The 19,387-nt window shown below is 35.8% G+C and overlaps 1 protein-coding gene across 2 annotated transcripts in view; it reads right to left on the reverse strand.

The window, feature by feature from the left end:
• Window positions 1-19,387, reverse strand: part of Lyst (lysosomal trafficking regulator) — a 161,980-nt gene that overhangs the window by 92,133 nt on the left and 50,460 nt on the right. Inside the window, exons 7-15 of one of the 2 annotated variants that reach the window (XM_028769800.1) lie at window positions 18,227-18,388; window positions 16,476-16,632; window positions 13,835-14,061; window positions 13,363-13,429; window positions 10,373-10,482; window positions 7,986-8,412; window positions 6,456-6,600; window positions 5,161-5,334; window positions 1,159-1,319 (exon numbers count right to left, since the gene is read on the reverse strand). In XM_028769800.1, the coding sequence (XP_028625633.1) occupies window positions 1,159-1,319; window positions 5,161-5,334; window positions 6,456-6,600; window positions 7,986-8,412; window positions 10,373-10,482; window positions 13,363-13,429; window positions 13,835-14,061; window positions 16,476-16,632; window positions 18,227-18,388 (1,630 nt within the window). The remainder of the gene's footprint in view (window positions 1-1,158; window positions 1,320-5,160; window positions 5,335-6,455; window positions 6,601-7,985; window positions 8,413-10,372; window positions 10,483-13,362; window positions 13,430-13,834; window positions 14,062-16,475; window positions 16,633-18,226; window positions 18,389-19,387) is intronic. The other variant, XM_028769801.1, reaches the window with a different exon arrangement.

The following is a 19,387-nucleotide window of genomic DNA, read 5'->3' on the forward strand; positions in this document are numbered from 1 at the left end:
TCTCTCTCTCTCTCTCTCTCTCTCTCTCTCTCTCTCTCTCTCTCTCTCTCTCTCTCTGTATGGGCATTTTGCCTACATGAGTGCCTGGTGCCTATGAATTTAGAAGAAGGCATTGGATCACCTAGAACTGGAGTTGCAGATGGTTGTGAGCCACCATGTGTGTGCTGGGAACTGAACCTTGTCCTCTGCCAGAGAAAGGAAGGTTCTGAACCTCTGAGCCATATACCCAACCCCCTACCCACCTTCCGCTTTGTGACAGGGTCTTGTTGTTGTTGTTTTGGGTTTTTGAGACAGATTTTTAACATATAGCCTCAGCCGTCCTAGAACTCACTCTTTAGAACAGGCTAGCCTCAAATTCAGAGATCCATCTGCTTCTGCCTCCCAAGTGCTGGAACTAAAGGCATATGCCCCCACTTCCCAGCTGCTTTTTTTTTCTTTTTTAATAAATGAAGACTTTTAATTTTTTTGATGAAAACTCTTTCTTGGTGCATTTCATTTTAAATGAAATTAGAATTAATGACTTTATTTTCTCTCATCTAAACACACTCCAAATGTTACCAGATGCCAGGTTTAGTACTCTTTAAATGGTATATTTCATTGCTTTGGCAAAAATTCACTATTTGGATAAAATGCACTAAAATCATGAATAAAAGAGGGACAGGAGAAGTAGCTCAATACTTAAGAGCACTGACTGATTTTGCAGAGGGCCTGGACTTAATTCCCAGCATTTGCATGGAAGCTTACAACCTCCTGTGGCTCCAGCTACACGGGATGTGACCCCTTCTTCTGACTTCTGTGGATACCAGGCATATATGTGGTACACAGACACATAAGCAGGCAAAACACCCCCTACACATTAAAAGTTATAAATAAGATTTATATAAATACATTTCCTAATTATGTCATTGTACTTCCCAAGCAATGGTGATTAAGTGTATGAGATGAGGTTACAAACTCCATCTCCACATCACATAGCAACTGTAAGGAAACATTCCATAATAAAATGGTAAAAATATCCTGAATGTGAATGATAGAATCTTGGGAAAGAAGTACTTATTAAACACAAGTCAAAGAGGAGAGAACAGGATTGCTCTCAGGTTAATTTATGTAAGATGTGTTAATTTAAAGTTTGTAAATGTTTCATGGGGGGAAATATACCATTGAAGAGGAGCAAGTTCCCAAGGTCCCATTTTCCAGCTAATTGCAGAAACTCTTCTTGGGATGTTAAGCAATGACCAATCATGCAAAACATTTTATTGCTGTCTGATGATAAGCTTGTTTTTCTTGGAAGCACAAAATCCAAGATGACATCAGTCTTCCTACATTAAAAACAAAGTTAAGTTAATGATATGTAGGAATACCATGAACATTTAATAAAGGGACATTCCTAAACTTTTCTAGGTACCGAGTTGTATTATAGAGAATGGGAAGGAAAAGAGGATAGCCTCTGTCTCTTGGTCAGAGGTGCAGGCAGCAGACAGTACCATGTAGAACAGATCCTACATGTTGGCCAGGGAAGAAAACACACGTTTGCTCCAAGCTGTCTTTGTCTCCTGGCTCCTACACATGCCTCTTCCTGGCATTTGCTCCAAGCTGTCTCTGTCACCTGGCTTCTACATACATGCCTCCTTGGCTCACAGAAACAAAGCAATAACCTCTCCTTATTTCGTCTAAGTCTCACATCTTGGCAATGATTCCTAATGCTCCATGAATGTTGGAATCAGAGTTTCAGAATGTCCCCAACTTTTCTGTATTAAACTCTGAAATGCCAGTGTTTTTGTATTTTGTTTTCTAATGCTAAAGATTACAGAAATTTTGTTTGGTCTGTTTTCTGTAAAGACTGGTCAAGAATTCTTATGTAAAACAGAACGAGGACAGGTAAAAGTAAGGCTTTCTCAGAGAGAAACACAAAGGCTGGCAGGACTTCATCACTTGAGACACTGCTAAGTGCAAGTCCACCCCTGTTTCAGGAATGCCTTAAACTCCATATTAAGGTAATAAGGATGACCTATTAAGGCAAAGTCTAAAATTTAGAAAATGGAGACTTACATGGATAACTCACTTTAAAAAAATTAAACTTTTTTAATACTTTTTTTAAAACTCTAGTATCTGTTTAAGATTTAGTAAATAAAGCCAACTATCTTAATAGTAAAATTTTTCATTTTTAAAATTACATTTTTGTATATATGTGTGTATATTTCTGTGTCCATATGTACACTAAGGTTCAATACTTGTAGGACTGTCAACTGAATTCCAGGAATCAAACTCAGATTGTTAGGCTTGGTGATAAGAGCCTTTTCCTACTGAGTCATCTCATCAGCCCATAGAGGAATACATTGTATACATACACATACATATGCATATATATTAAAGGAAAGAAATGAAACAATATGACTGCCTCCTTTCTGGACTAATAAATGGCCACAATTAAAACACTACCGCCACCTTGTGGCATGATTTATTTTTCTTAAGTGTGAAAGGAAAAATATGGAAAGATGAATATAAAATAAACAATAAATACTAAGCATATCTCTGTCATACACTCTACATTTGTGTGATTTGGGTGCTAATAAGTTATTTTCCAGTGTCATTATTTTTTTTTATTTTTGCTGCTTCATTTCTTTAAGGTAGTCTCCCTCTGTAGCCTAGGCTGGCCTTGAACTTACAGCAATCCTCCTGTCTACAATGCTAGAATTACAGGTGTGAGTCAGCATGCTTAGCTTGCTATTTTTTTTATTAAAATAACTTCTTGAAATGCATTCTCTGTAGGAAAACAATACATACAAACAATACATAGCTTCTAAAATAACAAAGATTCAAATTTAAACCAACAAAATAATATTGTTGACCTTTGTCACTTGTTCATTGATCTGTTAACAAATGAAATTAACTTCTTCCAACTGGTAAAAAAAAATTCTTCAAAGCAAAGTAACATTAGTAAGTGGGAGAGGAAGGAGAGAGCACTGTGTGCGTCAAGAGACTGTACTCACTAACTTCAGAACTACTCACGACAACCTCATCTCTCACTCTGAAAGTGCCTAGAACTAGTGTATGGTCCTGTATCCATCAGACATCTTGAAGAAGAAGAAAAGGGCTGAAGGAACAGCACAGCACAGCACAGGGGTTACTGCATTACCACCATCTAGGCTCAGAGCTTCAAGTGTTGCCTAGACTGTTTCCATGTAGCACAGCTCTGGGCAAGTTTCCTCTTCCCACTCCAGGTCTCAGTTGAGCCGTGTAAAACAGTCAAGTCAATAATATCCCTACTTCACAGTGCACTGAGAAGGATAAAATGAGGTACAGTGCAGACGTCATACAATGACTGGCAGTTGTTACTAGCTTAAGAAATGAGGAGACTGTTCAAAAAGAATGGGGCCCATCTCCAGCTCTAATCGTTCCAACCCAGTGTCCTGAAAATAAATTTATATTGGGTATAGCTACCATTCAGGCTTAGTCAAGTATGAATACTATTTTGAAGATAGATTTTCTTCAATAAATCAACAAAACTAAACTCAGGTTTAACTTTCTGTAGTGGACAACATGGACTATCCCAAAGCCCTTCTTCTTTCTCTCCCTCAGTGACTGAAAGCTGATGGTTGGAAGTAACCAGGGCTTGAAGCCTCTTACAGCAGTACCATGTCTAATACACAGTAATTCCTTGATAAGTACCCGATAAAACTCACTTAATTTGTGCTATATATATGACTTTAATGAACTAATCTCTTTTGAGTATTTTTTGAGAGATTAAGGAGGTAACATATATAAAATACCTAGCAAAAGGTCTAATAAGTATATAACACATAATAAACTTTTATAAAAACTAAAATTATAACTATCAGCTTGTCACTCATGCTTGCCAAGCTTCTCCATCTTTTCTACTCATTTTTGTTTCTCATGACTCAACTGAGATTCTTCCAGCCACTTTTATAATTTGTGCTGGTTAGGTTTTGACAGCTTGGCAAAGTCACCCAAGGAAGAAGGAATCTCACTTGAGGAATGCCTTTATGAGAATGGCCTGTGGGCATGTATGTGGGATGTTTTCCTGACTGTTGATTAATGGAGGAGGACCTACGCTGTGCAGCGATACCTGTAGGCAGGTAGCCCTACTCTGTAAAAGAGCAAGCCAGGGGTTAGCATAGGAGTGAACAGTATTCCTGTGTTCTCTGCTTCAGTTCCTGCCTCCAGGATTCTGCCTTGCATTCCTGCCCTGGCTCTCGTAAACGATGGACTATAACCCATAAACCAAATAAATCCTTTTCTCCCTGAGTTGGTTTTGGTTAGTGTTTTATCAGAGCAATAGAAAGCAAACTAGGGCACAGTTCATTCAGGGTTAATGATTTCATTAAGATAGTCTACAAAACGTTTATTAACTGGGCTGTGAAGTCTATGTGGTAAACGTCACGTAGTATTCTACCTGAATCTGTCATATTGTAAAGTTCTAAGACCCAATGTAAGTCTGTTACCAGATATAAATGCTTTATATTCTGTAGTCATTTAATTTCTTTCTATCCCAACTTGATTTAGGTATTAGTCTTCTTATTCAATTAATTTAAAGAGTTCCTAGTGGATTAATTTTTGTAATATATGGGTTTGCGGGATAATATTACAGCTTCAATAATTACTTATCTAGTATATACTGATCATAAATATATAATGCTCTGGTTTTTAGTTTGCTCCTCATGCCTAAATATAGTCATCCATAGTATTAATTGGAGGTTGGCTGCAGACATCCCATGGACACCAAAAGCTATATTCAAATCCCTTCTAGAAAATGCCATATTTACATATAATTTACACATAGCCTCTTATATAAGTTAAACCATTCTTAAGTTACTTGTAACACCTAAAATAAATGCCTTATAAATAGTTGTTATGTTCTATTGCTTAGAGAATAACCAGAGGCAAGACTATAAATGTTCATCATAGATACAATTCTCAAATATTGTCAGTTGGCTGAATCCTCAAGAGCAGAATTCATGAACAATTTTCAAAAGTCATGTCTATGGAAGACTTACTCTGTACTGAAGTGACAGACAGAAAAAAATCCAGTTTTGATATAAATTTCTGTTAATGCATATTAAATTTTACCTAGTTTGCAATGTTTCAGGAATGAAGACTAAAACTATAACTGAGAAGAGTATCTCTGAGAATGCTTCTTACCTCTGCCCAGAGACCCATATGGAGATTTCCCCATGGACATTCTTTTTCCCTTGAGGATGCTGAATATAGGTAAGTACTAAGTGTTGCCATTTGCTTGGAAAGAAAACATTCTCCTGTGATTCCGCCTGTGCTAGTGAAACAGCTTTCATGTCGTCATTTGAGTCCACGCACACACTATAGAAAAAAGTCACAGATCAAAAACATGACAATTCTGACCTTAATAGTTAACACATATGCTGCAACTGTCATGCTCAATATGTAAGATTAAAAGTGACTTCTACTTTAAAACAAACCAACTAAGAAAGTCAGTATGACTTTTACATCACGTCTGCTTCAATTTATAAACTAAAAGGGATCAGATTCATTGACTGACATTAATAACTTGGGCAATAATTTCTACATACCAGTTTGCAAAGGCAGTTTCTACTTACATACTCATTGTCTATTTTAGAACTTATAATGTAATATTTGGTTCACCAAGAAACTAATACATACTGTAAAAAATACTGTAAATAAATTCCAGAATGTATTGGATGCTAACTTTCCTTACAAGATTACTGAAAGTATTCTGAATGTATGCAGAAAACACCTAGTAACATTTATAATATCTACAAACATAAAATCTAAACAACATACAGACTTTAATTTTGAATTTTAGAAAGGTAATATGTGATATACATTAAGCTAGTAAATTGCTGTGTCCTGTTTGAGCTCACTGAGAAGCAGGATAGACACCACACCCCTATTTCAAACCTAAGCATGTTTGTCTCAAAGTGTCTTCTAAAGTTCTTGTCCAGGGACAGGCTGGTCCCTTAGCCCTGTGATAGGGAAAAAGGAAATCAAGAAAACAACACAAGAATAAAAACATTGTGCACAAGGAGAGAATACTGTTTGAGTAAAAATATAATACCTTTGAGAACAGCTAAATAGAGAAACACTGTCCAACAGACATTACTATCCTTATTGCATGGCATAAAAATGATTGCATTGGTATAGGATACTGGAAGCTCATCCATGGAGCTTCTCTGCCTACAAGCCATGAAACCAAGAATGCCAGTATGACTGTTTTCAGCAATACTTCTCCAGTCATGTCTGCTGGATGCCTAGGCACCTGATTTGGCAAGTTTTGCCATCTGTGTATTGCTAGATAGAATTCACATGCTGTCTGATAATTGTTCTTTTAATTTTTCTGTAATAATCTTTAATAACAAATTGTTCTTATATTATTTGATAATTTCTTAAATAAATTATTTAAATACATGACATATTTGCTAAGAGTTGAGAATAATCAATACCGAAATATAAAAGTGCCACTGTGGGGATCAGCCCACACTTGGATCATCAATGCTTTCGATCCCAATGAAATCAAATGAATACAGCCATCTTCTATGAGTCTGTCACCAGGATTGATGGATTCTGTAACTTCTGGTCTATCACCTTCTGTGAGAAAAATGTTAGAATTCATCAATAACGTAGTTCATTAAAACTGTATGGAAAAGTAAATTTTAAAGAATACAATATGCGTTGGTTTATTTGTAACAGATCGTTTACCCCAAATACCTAAACCTGTTTCAAACAACAATATTTTCAAAGGTTAAATGTTAACCTCAAAAGACATGGTGGGTTAAAACAAAATAAAACAAAACACAAAAACAAACAAAAAACAAACAAACAAAAAACCCACAGTGTTTTAAAACTTATGAGATGCTTTAAAATACAATAACTAAAGGCAGTTGTGGGTAGGGCTGCTAGAGGACTGTCATTAGCCACACTCTATGCCAAGGTTCTGCTTTTGTTGGATTGAGCCACTATAACATAACTGACCATGGGCCAGGAAGCACATGCCATCAACAAACGCCTTGTACTAATAAAATTGTTACAAAGGCATGATCTATAATATTATTAATACTCTTCTTAGAAAAACTGCAGTGCTTGAATGGTCATTATTTAGGGTGGTAAATGACCTTGAAATAAAAGTGCTAAGTAATGCCAAAACCCCGAATCATAGATTGTCTCCAGCTGAGGGAAATGTTTATAGGCTTTGGGCTAGCTGGTTGTCCCTCCCAATGCCATCTTACTATTTCAAACTTGAGTTGCCATTATCTGCCCCAGCAATGGCAGGTGGAATATGTATGATGAGCTATTTGTTACTATGATGTGCCTTTATGTTAAACTAAGCTAAGATGTACTAAAATACACAGTGCATGTCAGGCTCAGACTTTTAAAGAAGGGGAACATTATCAGTTATTAGGTTATATAAATATTAGCCACCATTTTCAACAGGTTAAAAAAGTACACAACTAGTTTTTAAGATTATTTCCTCTAGCTGCTCTATGTCCTGAGAAACTGTTGAATACTTAGAAGAGAACAAAATCAAGATGCAATTTCAATACAGCTTAACAGCAGTTCTTCAGTTATGGATGACCTCTGTTCTAACACTGGACTGCTGCATATAAATGATGAAGGACAGGAACTAGAAGGGGCCACTGGGATAAGATACAGAAGGAGAACTTGAAATAAAATGGCTACAGGGCTTTATTTATTCCTTTCTAGTATCAGAGGCCATACTAACACAGTAATGGGACTGCTAACTTCAGTAGCTGTTGCAGAAATTGATTATCCCCACTTCCCTATCTAAAGTTTAGAGACAATGAAGATTTCAAGGCTGTCTGAAAACTGAGGCTTTGGTAGTACAGTAATGAAGTAGGACCTTTAAGGTGAAGAAAATTCAAAGAATACAATAAAATGCTGCCACATATGCTTAAAACTCAGGCAAACAACTATTTGAAGAATCTTAGTGTACAGATCAGACCCTGCCATCATACCTTCTCCTTCAAAACTGCCGTCTTCTAGAACTGATGGTTTGTTTCTTTTCTTTACTTTCTTTCCTCTTTCTGCAGCACTCTCGGATTCATGGATATATTCCACATTAAACCACAGAGAAACACTAAATCCTTCTGACAGGTGTGGCCAGCAGTTCTGCCCCAGCAATGGCAGGTGGATTGGGGCTATGTGCCAAGAGGAAAGCAGCCTATAGGGAAAACTATCTCTGTCAGCTTCTTTCTTGCCTCGGGAAATCCGTGCTCTTCTCAATAAGCCTAAGGCTTTACTGTTAAGAATCCCAGGAGGCTTTTGTGACGAGACATCATTGCTTAAACTTGGGGTATGGAGCAAAGGGAAAGTCAGATACTGTGAAGGACTCATAGTAAAATCACTTTCAACAATTTTCTGAATACCAAGGAGAAGAATTTCCTAGAGAAAAAGAAAAACAAGTAGACGTTTACAGTCTTACAACCCTGATACATAACAATCTAAAACTGCAGGTTATAAGAAAAAATACATATACCTATGTACAATAGATTTAATTCTTATGCAATCTCTTGATAAATTTGGTTTAAATTTTGGTATTTATGTTATAAATCTATTATTTATGAGTAACTTATTTTAAAATTTGTATTGAATATTTTATTTATTTTCAATACAGATGTCAACTCCTTTTCCCATTTCCTCTCCCTAAAACCCCCCATCCCATCTCCCCTCCTCCTTTTTGCTTTTATATCATTTTAATTACATGCAAGTATTAAGGTCAGTTCTAAGTTGAGAGTCTAGCAATACAATGGATGCAAATAGTCAAGCCCTTAGAAACAGTGATCATGGGAGTGTGGATCACGTAATTGGGTTTAATGCCTTCTTGTTCTTTGACTATTTGTGTTTATTGTCTTGCTTGTTCCTTGACTATGAGTAACTTTTAAGTAGTATAACTGAAAAAAATAATTATATGAGGAATTATTTCTATAAAACAAGATTATCACTTCCTATGGCATTTTCACAAAACTATTTTTAAGATTTATTTTTATTTTTAAAGTGTGCACATGTGAGTGTGTGCCTGCCTGCCTGCCTGCCTGCACATGTGCCTGAAAAGGCAGAAAATAGGATCAGATCCCTTGGAGCTTCAGTTGCAGGTGTTTGTAAGCTGCCCTGCACAGGTACTGGGATCTGAACTCTGTTCTGCATGACTGAGCAGCAAGTACTCTAACTACTGAGACATCTTTCCAGTCCTATAAACTCAAATATTTTTAAATGACGAATACAACCTTACAAATTCTCCAGATTCCTAAATGATATTATACAATGATCAACTACACAAATTTGAATGTTCATATTCAATTAACAATAATAATTTTATAATTATATAATAATATATATTATATATAATCTGTATATGTAAGATATATACAAATATATATATTGTTGTTGTTGTTGTTATTATTGTTGTTATTATTATTATTATTTCACATGTTTATTCTCTGGCCAAGGAAAATTTCTTTCATTTGATTTTGGTGAACTAAAGTAAAGCTTTTAAAATTTTACTCATCATAAGTTTTTTGTTTAAATGGAATACAAAAAGGTAAAAGATGTAATGTCAAAATGCACACTGAATTTAAAAATGAAATAATCTGGGGCTGGAAGGATGGCTAAGCAGTTAAGAGCACTGACTGCACTTCCAGAGGTCCTAAGTTCAGTTCCCAGAAACCACATGGTGGCTCACAACCATTGAAAAGGTGATCTGATGCCCTCTTCTGGTATGTCTGAAGAGATCTACAGTATACTGATCAATAAAATAAAGAAATCTTAAAAAATGAAATAATCTATAACCATACAGCCAATCCTTCAAATGACCCACACTGGTGTTTCACAGAGCTTCCATGGGGCCAGGAGACTGAAGTGGGTGGTGATAGACAGTGACATGGGCAGAGCTCTTGTTCATCCTGCTTCACATAGCCTCTATGTTTTGTGATTAATTTGTGGATTCTTCCAGTCAAGACTACATTACAAAAATGGGTTCCCTGCTAAGAGCCATTAATCTACAGCAATGGGAAGTAGAATACTCAACTGAATAACAAATAATGATTCTTTAAAAAAAGGAAACATCTGGGATGATTGTTGTGATTCATACTTAAATTTTCTTTAGTAATTAAAATCACACCATTTCTCAAGCACAAAGGTTAGAGTTAACAGAGGGCTAAAGGCATCTGTTAGTCCAAATCAAAGTAAAATGATTAAGATATATACAGATACTATAACTGAATATGTCAAACATAAAACATTGTACTGGCTAAATAGTAATTACAGTAGCAAGAGCTGATGGTTTACAGATTAGTGAAAATATATTAAGGAATTAGTGAAGATACAAAATTTCTAGCATATTTACTGTACAAGGAGATTTCTCCAGAAATATTCTCAAAAGAAGGGTTACATCTTCTGAACACGTTCTTGAACTCATCAAAGATACCAAGAGATCCACCAATACCCTCTGGCATGCTAAATTTAAAAAAAAAAGAGAGAGAGAGAAAAATTAAAGGAAGATAATAATCAAATTTCATTAAAAGAAGTAAAAAAACTATAATCATATATTGAATGATCACAAACAAACAAGTTAGTAATCACAAAAATTGCTGAAGAAATAGCAAGATAACTAAAGGCAAATGAAATAACACTAATAAAACAAAAATTGTTTAGATTATAACTACTACATCTTACATGGAAAATAAATGACAGATGTAAAATAGCAAAGATTATATAAATATCACAAGCTGTTTTGTTTGATCATTTTCTTATATCTACTAAAGAGTTTAGCATAAAACAAAAGCAATGGTACACTAATTCATAAAAATATTACTTCTTTAAAGTAATAATTATTACTTACAGGTGATTTTACAGTGTTTCAAATATATTTGTACATATATGTTTCAGCTGCTCCTCACTCCAAAACAGGAAACATGAATTATTTTCTCCAGTTCAGACATGACAAAAACAATAGTGCTGTAAAGCCTGAGATGTATCTTAAAAGATTGGAGGTTTAAGACTACAAACCCCTTCTAAGTAACCTGTTTCATAAAAGCAATGAGCAGACAAGATAGTGTAAGAGAAAGCCTTTCTGAAAGGATGACTTACAAGGAGATCATAAGTTGGCATGGACTTCACCTTGCAGGTAATTAATGTAAGTCCCTTAAAGGTTTTTGAATAAAAAAGTAGCACAACCAAAATGTGCTTAGATTTTTTTTAAAAAGTTCAAAATTGACAGGTTTCAGTGTGAATGTGCAAATGGACACACACAAACAATAATGGCCTGTCGGGCATAGGTCAAAGAGGAGCTCTTTAGTCTCATGAAGGCTAGACGCCCAGTGTGGGGGAATTCAAGGGTGGGAAGTGGGAGTGGGGGGGCACATCCTCATAGAAGGAGGAGGGGGGATGGGGTAGGGGGTTCCTAGATGAGGGGGGAATGGGGTAAGGGAATAACATCTGAAATGTAAATAAAATATCCAATAAAAAAAAACAGAAAATAATCAAGCAAAAGGACCTAGAACTGTAAAATAGGTGTGGCAGTTTCAGTGAGGATGGCCCTGGTAAGGTCATATGTTAGGTTGAGAAAGATTAGGAGGTGTGGCCATGTTGGAAGAGGTATGTCACTGGGGGTGGGCTTTGAGATTTCAATATCTCATACCTTTCCCAGTTATCTCTCTCTCTCCCTTCTCTTGCTTATGGACCACATGTAAGCTCTTGGCTACTGCTCCAGGACCATCCTTGCCTGCCTACTGCCATGTTCCCTGTCATGACAGCCATGGTTTCACCCTTAGAAACCGTAAGCCCCGTTAAATGCTTTCTTCTATAAATTGCCTTGGTCGTGGTGTTTTGTCAAAGCAACAGAAAAGGAACTAAGACATTGGGCAGCTGCCATAATTTTAAAAATGAATAAAATGTTGGGATATAATTGCTTTTAAATTTTTTGACAAGCATGTCTATTTATTATATGTATATAAGTATTTTGTATGCATTTACTCTGCATACTAAAAGATGACATCAGACAGTTACGAGTTGCCATGTGGTTGCTGGGAATTGAACTCAAGACATTCAGAAAAGAAGTGAGTGCTCTTAACCACTGAGCTCTCTCTCCAACCTCAGTGGAATAGAACTTTTAGAGTCTCCCTGAATGTAGAGCAAAGGAAGAGAAGTACATGAAATAAGATACATGGCAGGACCAACCTTCAAAGCCCAATATTATTACTCATATGCAAGAAAACAAAGAGCAAAAAATATATAGAGAAGAAAATAACTTTTAGAAATAATAAATCTTTGCGATCATAGATCAGTCTTCCCTAGGTTTGACATAAAAGGCATAGCAACAAAAGCAAGGAAATATGACAATTAATTGTAATGTGTCCTGGAAGGGAAGGGCTCTTTAGGAAACAAGAAAAGGATATTAGGTAATACCTTATGTGTGTGAGATAGTAATAATGTGCTAACAGAGGTTTGTGAACTTTAACATGTCATACCAGTGTTAAATGTTTGTAATGAAAAAACTGGTATAAAACAGTGTAACATAGGTACAATATATTCATGCATTAAGTAAGCAAATGAACCTTCTCCTTACAGTACAATCCCAATTCATAAATGTACAAAGAAGGCCAGAAAATCACTGTTCAGCAAATACTACAGTACTACCCTTTTCATGCATGATCATCAAGAGATGTTAAAAACTGTGGGATAAAATATGAGAAAAGTGATATTTACATATTTTCAAGTTGCCATCTATAAGATACTTGCAAATTATAATAAGAGAGAAACATGCAGACCATCTTTACCTGAAATGATTAAAATTAACATCCCTAATAATAAGACACAGCCATCACAAAGCCTTTGATATGTTGTCCTCTAGAGGACTTAACACTAATATTGGGTATTCCTGACATGTGCACATGAAATGTGTAACTTGAAATTAACTTGGAGGAAGGAAGCATCACACAAATCCAAATTAACACTTCACATATACTAGTCTTAACCGTCAACTATAATTTAGATCTACTGTGGGCATAAATAGCATTGACTTTGATCACAAACTTCTCAAATGCCTGAGAAAGAACTAAGAAGAGGAGAGAACACCAGATAAAGCAGTAGTATAGTGTTTATAGCGGGTTACTGTCCTCAGAAAGCTACTGAACAACTTATTGCAGCCTTGGAATCAACATTTTGCCCCTCTACTCAATATATTTACTGAGTGAGCACGAGAAACAAGTAGGATGATACATATAAAAACAATCTGGAAACCATGGAGCAGTGTGCTAGTGGAAGACACAATCACTAATTCTTCACACAACAGCACAATCATTACAAAGTTATTTCCTTAAACCAGGTTTAACTCACCTTGGAAATCAGAGTTAGTTTGTGTTAAAATATTCAAGAACCCTCCTAGAAGGATTTTCACAGTTCCCTGAAGATTAAAGAGTGAAACATAAAAAATTAAAACATTTGACTTCATATAACTGCAATGTCATAATAAATTATTTCATAAGAGCATATATGTGCACGTGTGCACCTGTGTGTTTGTGTGTGTGTGTGTGTCACAGAGAAAGAGAGAGAGAGAGAGAGAGAGAATCTGCTCTCAGGATACATTACTGGTTAGCTAATGAAAATACTAATATTGTGATACTTATTTGAGAAATATAGGATTAGATAACTTTAGAAAATCACTGGAAAGTAAAAATATACTGAAGGCATAACAAAAGATAACTAATCATCTCAAATAACTTTCATACAAAGTTGGGTTAAACATAAGAAGATGAATAATTGGAACATGAGTGTGATAAGGACTGATTCAACTTGGTACATCCTTTACCTGTTGCATGAGCAGTGAAACGTTCTTCTCCTTCTGCCTGGCAATTTTCAGAAAGCTCTCAAACACATGAGCAAGCACATCAAGCTTAGCTTTGCTAGAAGAAAGCAAATTTAATCCCAGCGTGCAAATCTCAGGGTATATTATTTCCCCGTGAGTGAGGTTTTCAAGTAAGTTGTTTGGAACAATAGATCCACTGAAACCTTCTGCTTCAGGTTTTAATTCTACTCCTGAAATAAGAAAGAAAAAGAATGTTTTATTTCCCAATATGAATATTTCAACCCTAACTCAGAACATTCAAGGAAAACAGTCCTATTTCTATGAAGATGTTCACAAAGCCTTTCCTTGCAACATTACTGTTAAGTCTTCAACAATGAAGTCTTATGGATAGTTTAATTTTAGAAGTAATTCTGCTCTTCAATGTAACCACAAATATTAGCATCAGAAATATTCATAAACATGTGATACAAATTTAACACATTCTTTTGATGCAATTGGAAAATTTTATCTCAAACTTTCTTACCACAAAATATCTAAATCAGAATGGAGTTTATTTTATCTGTCCCCATTTCTGTGGTAACAGTAGACCTGATTTGTTGAAGTCTAAACATTGTCCGCTTTATGACTGTCTTACTGACTGATCTTAAAATGATCTGCTGTACTCTTTGAAAAATGTTCACACAAGGGCTAGGAGGAAAGTGCTTGCTGCACAAGCATGAGACCCCGAGTTCAGATTCTTAGTACACATACAAAAAGCTGGGCTCTGTGCCAAGAATCAGTAACACCAGGCCTAGGACAAGTGACTCCTTGGAGCTCACTGGCCAGCCAGCTTAACAGACTCAGCAAGCTCTAGGTTCAGTAGAGAAAGACTCTTGGACCCTGGAACCCATGTCTAGGTGGAAGGAGAGAACTGACTCCACGAAGTTGTCCTTTGACCAAAGATTCACCATGGCACAATGTGTTTGTCACCCATATCATGTATATTCACACAAAAATAATAATAAATAAACTAAAGCTTAAAAAGTAAGGTGAAAAGCATTGCAGAGTGGTACATGCTTCTAGTCCCAGCACTGGGGAGGCAGAACAGCTGGATCTCTGTGGGTTGGAGGCTAGCTTGGTCTACATAGTGAGTTCCAGAGCTACATGGTAAGACCTTGTCTTAAAAACAAAATAAAACAAAACAAACAAAAACAAAGCACACAAAGGAAATCTTCCTTTTGTTAATTATACCTAGGTTATGATAAAACTACCATTAAACCAATATTTTTTTTCAAAAAGCATTGGCATCTTTCAACTCTAAAATCAGTGATTATTCCCATTCCCTCCACACAAAAGAAAAAATCAAATTCTAGCTAAACTACCGTAAACTTAACTAACAATGTTGACAAAGTCCAAAGGCCAGTATCTCAAAAGATAGAGCCTTCACAAAAACCTTGTGGTTCAAATAATCTGTCTGAGTTAGGGTTTCTTTTTTTTTTTTCTTAAAGATTTATTTATTACATGTGAGTACACTGTAGCTGTCTTCAGACACACCAGAAGAGGGCATCAGATCTCATTATAGATGGTTGTGAGCCACCATGTGGTTGCTGGGATTTGAACTCAGGACCTCTGGAAGTGTAGTCAGTTCTCTTAACCACTAAGCCATCTCTCCAGCCCCCTGAGTTAGGGTTTCTATTACTGTAATAAAATACAACTATTAAAAGCAACTTGGGAAGGAAAAGGTTTATTTCACCTAATTCACAGGTCATGTACCATCACTGAGGAAGTCAAGGCCAGAACTCAAAAGACAGGAACCTAAAAGCAGGAACTGAAGCAGAAGTCATTGAGGAGTGCTGCTTACTGGTTTGCTCCCCATAATTTCAATAGATTATTTTCTTATATATCCTAGGACTACCTGTGCAAGAGTGGCACCCACGGTGAGCTGATCCTCTCACCCACATCACTAAATAAAAAAAGGCACCACAGGTTTGCCCACGGGCCAATCTGATGGAGGCATTTCCTCAGTTGAGGTTACCTCTTCCCAAATGACAGCTTCTGTCAAGTTGACATAAAACAAGCAAGTAGACAATCATTTACACTCTATCCGACCTGCACCTGCGTAGCCAGCACAAAGGATCACACGCAACACAAGTCCATCCTAAGAACTGCCTAGGTTACAGAAAATGACAAGGGAACCTGCTGCATCACCCACGGGATGTCACTGACAATGAGATTCCAATGTACATACCACCTCTTCACAAAGAGTTTCCCTGCCCAGCCAATAACTGGTAGGCACATCACCTGCTTTTCCTTGTAGTATCTACTTCTGGGTATATCCTTTCTTGCTTGCATATAAAAGAAAAAGTTTCTCCTTCATCCTTATTCTTGGGCATCTACTTGTTTTAGACAAGGGGTTTTATTTTGTTTTGTTTTGTCCTTATAGTGCAAGGGATCAATCATACCAGGAGCTTTACACTATCTTCCTAGTCTTGATCTCATTACTGACAATACATATCAATTGGCAGATTTTTTTGTGATGACAAAACAAAATGATAACGTAATGCGTTTTTGAAACTGTAAAGCTACAATGTACGGGCAGGATGAACCATTTTGTTAATTTAAAGTTTGACTGGCAATCCAATCACAAGCATCAGCATCATCTTACCATTGTCTTGGGTGTCACCATCCTCCGGATTGCTTTCACTGTCCGCTTCATAACCTTCTTCCTCGCCCAGAAGTTTCAAACTACAACACTGAGAATCCTCAGTTTCTTCTGAAAAATCTCCAGGCTGGGACAACAATTCTTCCTCAGAGGGATGGCTCTGTAAGGGCAGTGTAATTCAAAGTCAGCATTGCAGCACTGACTCTTTCTCAGTTAACAGAATATTTATCACTCAAAAGTCACTTTAAGAACAGTCTCAATATTTTATTCAAAAGAAAAAACTTAATAATCAGTAGTCAGTGAAAACTATAAACATGACTAAGCAAAATTTCCCAGACTCTTTCAGATAACTCGGATCAAAAGGCTGTAGCAGAAAAAAACAATGGTCATTTTTGTTTCTCTGAAAAATAAATCTACTCAGGAACTTTCATTCTAGGTACACAACAAAGAATGACTGAAAATCATAACCAGGCAGTATTATATTATACAGAAATTAATCCTAATAATATATATTATCTTCATATATTGTTGATAGGAACATTCCCCAAAATCATTTTTAAATTAAATGCTTCATAAACAAGATAACTGAAAAAGCTATAACAATTTTCCAAATGAAATAAAATTTCAGAATACAATTTTCTACATATAAGCATATCAGAAATCAGAGTTGCAGCATCAACTTTCTGTCTAATTTTTGTAGCAAGACCTTTTTTTTTCCTTATAAAAATGTTATGACACATTTGCCTTAGGATAGATTTGAGTTTTAGAAAGCTCAGCGTACTTTATCACTGCAATAGCAATAAAAGCTAACATAAAGTAGATGATTTAATTTGTGATAGCCTGTCATTTGATTCAACAAAAAACAGAAAATTATTTCAGTAAGATTTAAAGTTATGGGAAACAGTAACAGACTCTTATGGCAAAATACAATCAAATACCAAATAAATGACTAAACCAAAAAATTAAAAAAGAGGTTATGTAAAGAAAAAAATTAACAATAGTTAACCCAAAGTAAAGAAGCCTAACAGGAAAGATTTTAGGGAAACTTTTTAAGTTTCAGGTAAATGAGTTTCAGGGGAAATAAATTAAAAATAGTTACTTTAGAAAAAATGTTAACATAACTCAAAACTTCCTAATGCTACCTTCTATATGAGTGTTAGTCATTTTTGTTGAGCAATTTAAAATTAAAGTCAGTAGAGAGTTCTGAAAATACTAGCTGAACCAATACAGGACAGATAAGATATCTAAATATCACTATTCCTGAGTCATCATTTAATTGATTATCAGCTGCTACAACCAGGATTTCCTTTAAAAAACATTTCAGTAAAGAAAAACATATGGAAGGGAGAGAGGGAAAGAGAATGTTGATACTGAGGGGTTGACTATAGAAGTGGCTGGCAAGGGGGGGGAGGTCTGTGTGACATATTGTTTCTGTTCAGATTTGAAACTTTCTAAACTTAAATGTTTTAGGAAAAAAAGATTATCAGTAAGATTATCAAACCTTACTATATTTTGTTTTTTTTTAAGAGCAATTATCAAAAAATTTTCAGGTTAGATTAACTGCTTTTCTTTGAAGCAGGACAATTGATGAAATATTTACTACCCCTTCCAGATGATGGAGAAATGAATCAACCAAGGAACTCACCTGATCAAAATTCATGTTCCTGTGATTTAAATCAATGCCCTGGTCCCACCCCACATGCTCCAGTTTCTGCAGTTAAACATACCTAAGAACACAACACATGGATTCATACCTTTTCAGTCACAGTATCACCAGGATCCAAATCTGCTGAATGATTCCCCAAGGCTACTCGAAGCAGAGCATCAAATAAAGGCTTTGCTAATTCTGTTTCTGCCACCTTTGACTGGGAAAGGTGTTCCCTCAGTTCACACAATATATTTTCCACAGACAGGCTCTAAGGTAAAATGAAAGACTAAGAATATCAATAGCATACTTTTAAAAAGTGACAGAAAGGATTGCAACAAGCAGGAAAAAATCCATTTATTTGTAATTGATATGAAGGTAAACTGATTGCAAAAAAATGTGAATTCTTATCCAAATAATGTACTGTTAAAACTCTGTTTAATTTTTATTTATAAATATATTGAGTTTTGATCCTAAAAAAAATCCACTCTTAGCCAAGTGGTGGTAATACAAGTCTTTTAATCCCAGCACATAGGAGGCAGAGACAGGTGGATCTCTTAAGTTCAGGCCAGCCTGGTCTACAGAGCAAGTTACAGAACAGCCAGCACTACACAGAGAAAACCTGTCTTGAAAAAAAAATCCACTTTTTGGAGTCTGGGGAGATGGCTCAGTGGTTAAGAGTCCTTGCAGAGGACTGAAATTCCATTTCCACACCTATGTGGCAGCTCACAGCTGTCTGTAACTCCAGTTCCATGGAATTCAATGCCCTCTCTTCTGACCTCCCCAGGCACTTTGCACACATAGTGTACAGGCATATAGCCAGGCAAAATTTCATACACATAAAATAAAAAATAAATAAAACTTAAAATTTTTACAAAGTCATTCTTTGAAACTTCAGAATTTCAATTATCTCTAGAGTTTACAAATTCCTTATTTGTAAAGATTCTCTAAGATTCTAAGAAGCAGTTCTAATTAATTTTTCTTTTACCTTCTGTTCTGCCCTTTGAATGAAGCTATTACACTTGCCTAACAGTGGATAAAAAACAAAAAACAAAACAAACAAAACCTTACTATCCTTTTAAGGAATTCCAAGTTGAAAATGTAAAACAAATAGGTACAGACGAGATAATAACCACGGCAAAGCCATAAACAGAGGTGAGAAAATATGGGCAGAGTATCCCCAACAGTAACACCAAGATTAGGAACCTCTACTCTCTAAAACAAAATGACCTGAGATACTCATTCAACACTGATCACAAACTATTGTAAG

The sequence above is a fragment of the Grammomys surdaster genome, unplaced genomic scaffold, assembly GCF_004785775.1.
Source record: "Grammomys surdaster isolate TR1022 unplaced genomic scaffold, NIH_TR_1.0 194, whole genome shotgun sequence".
NCBI lineage: Eukaryota > Metazoa > Chordata > Mammalia > Rodentia > Muridae > Grammomys > Grammomys surdaster.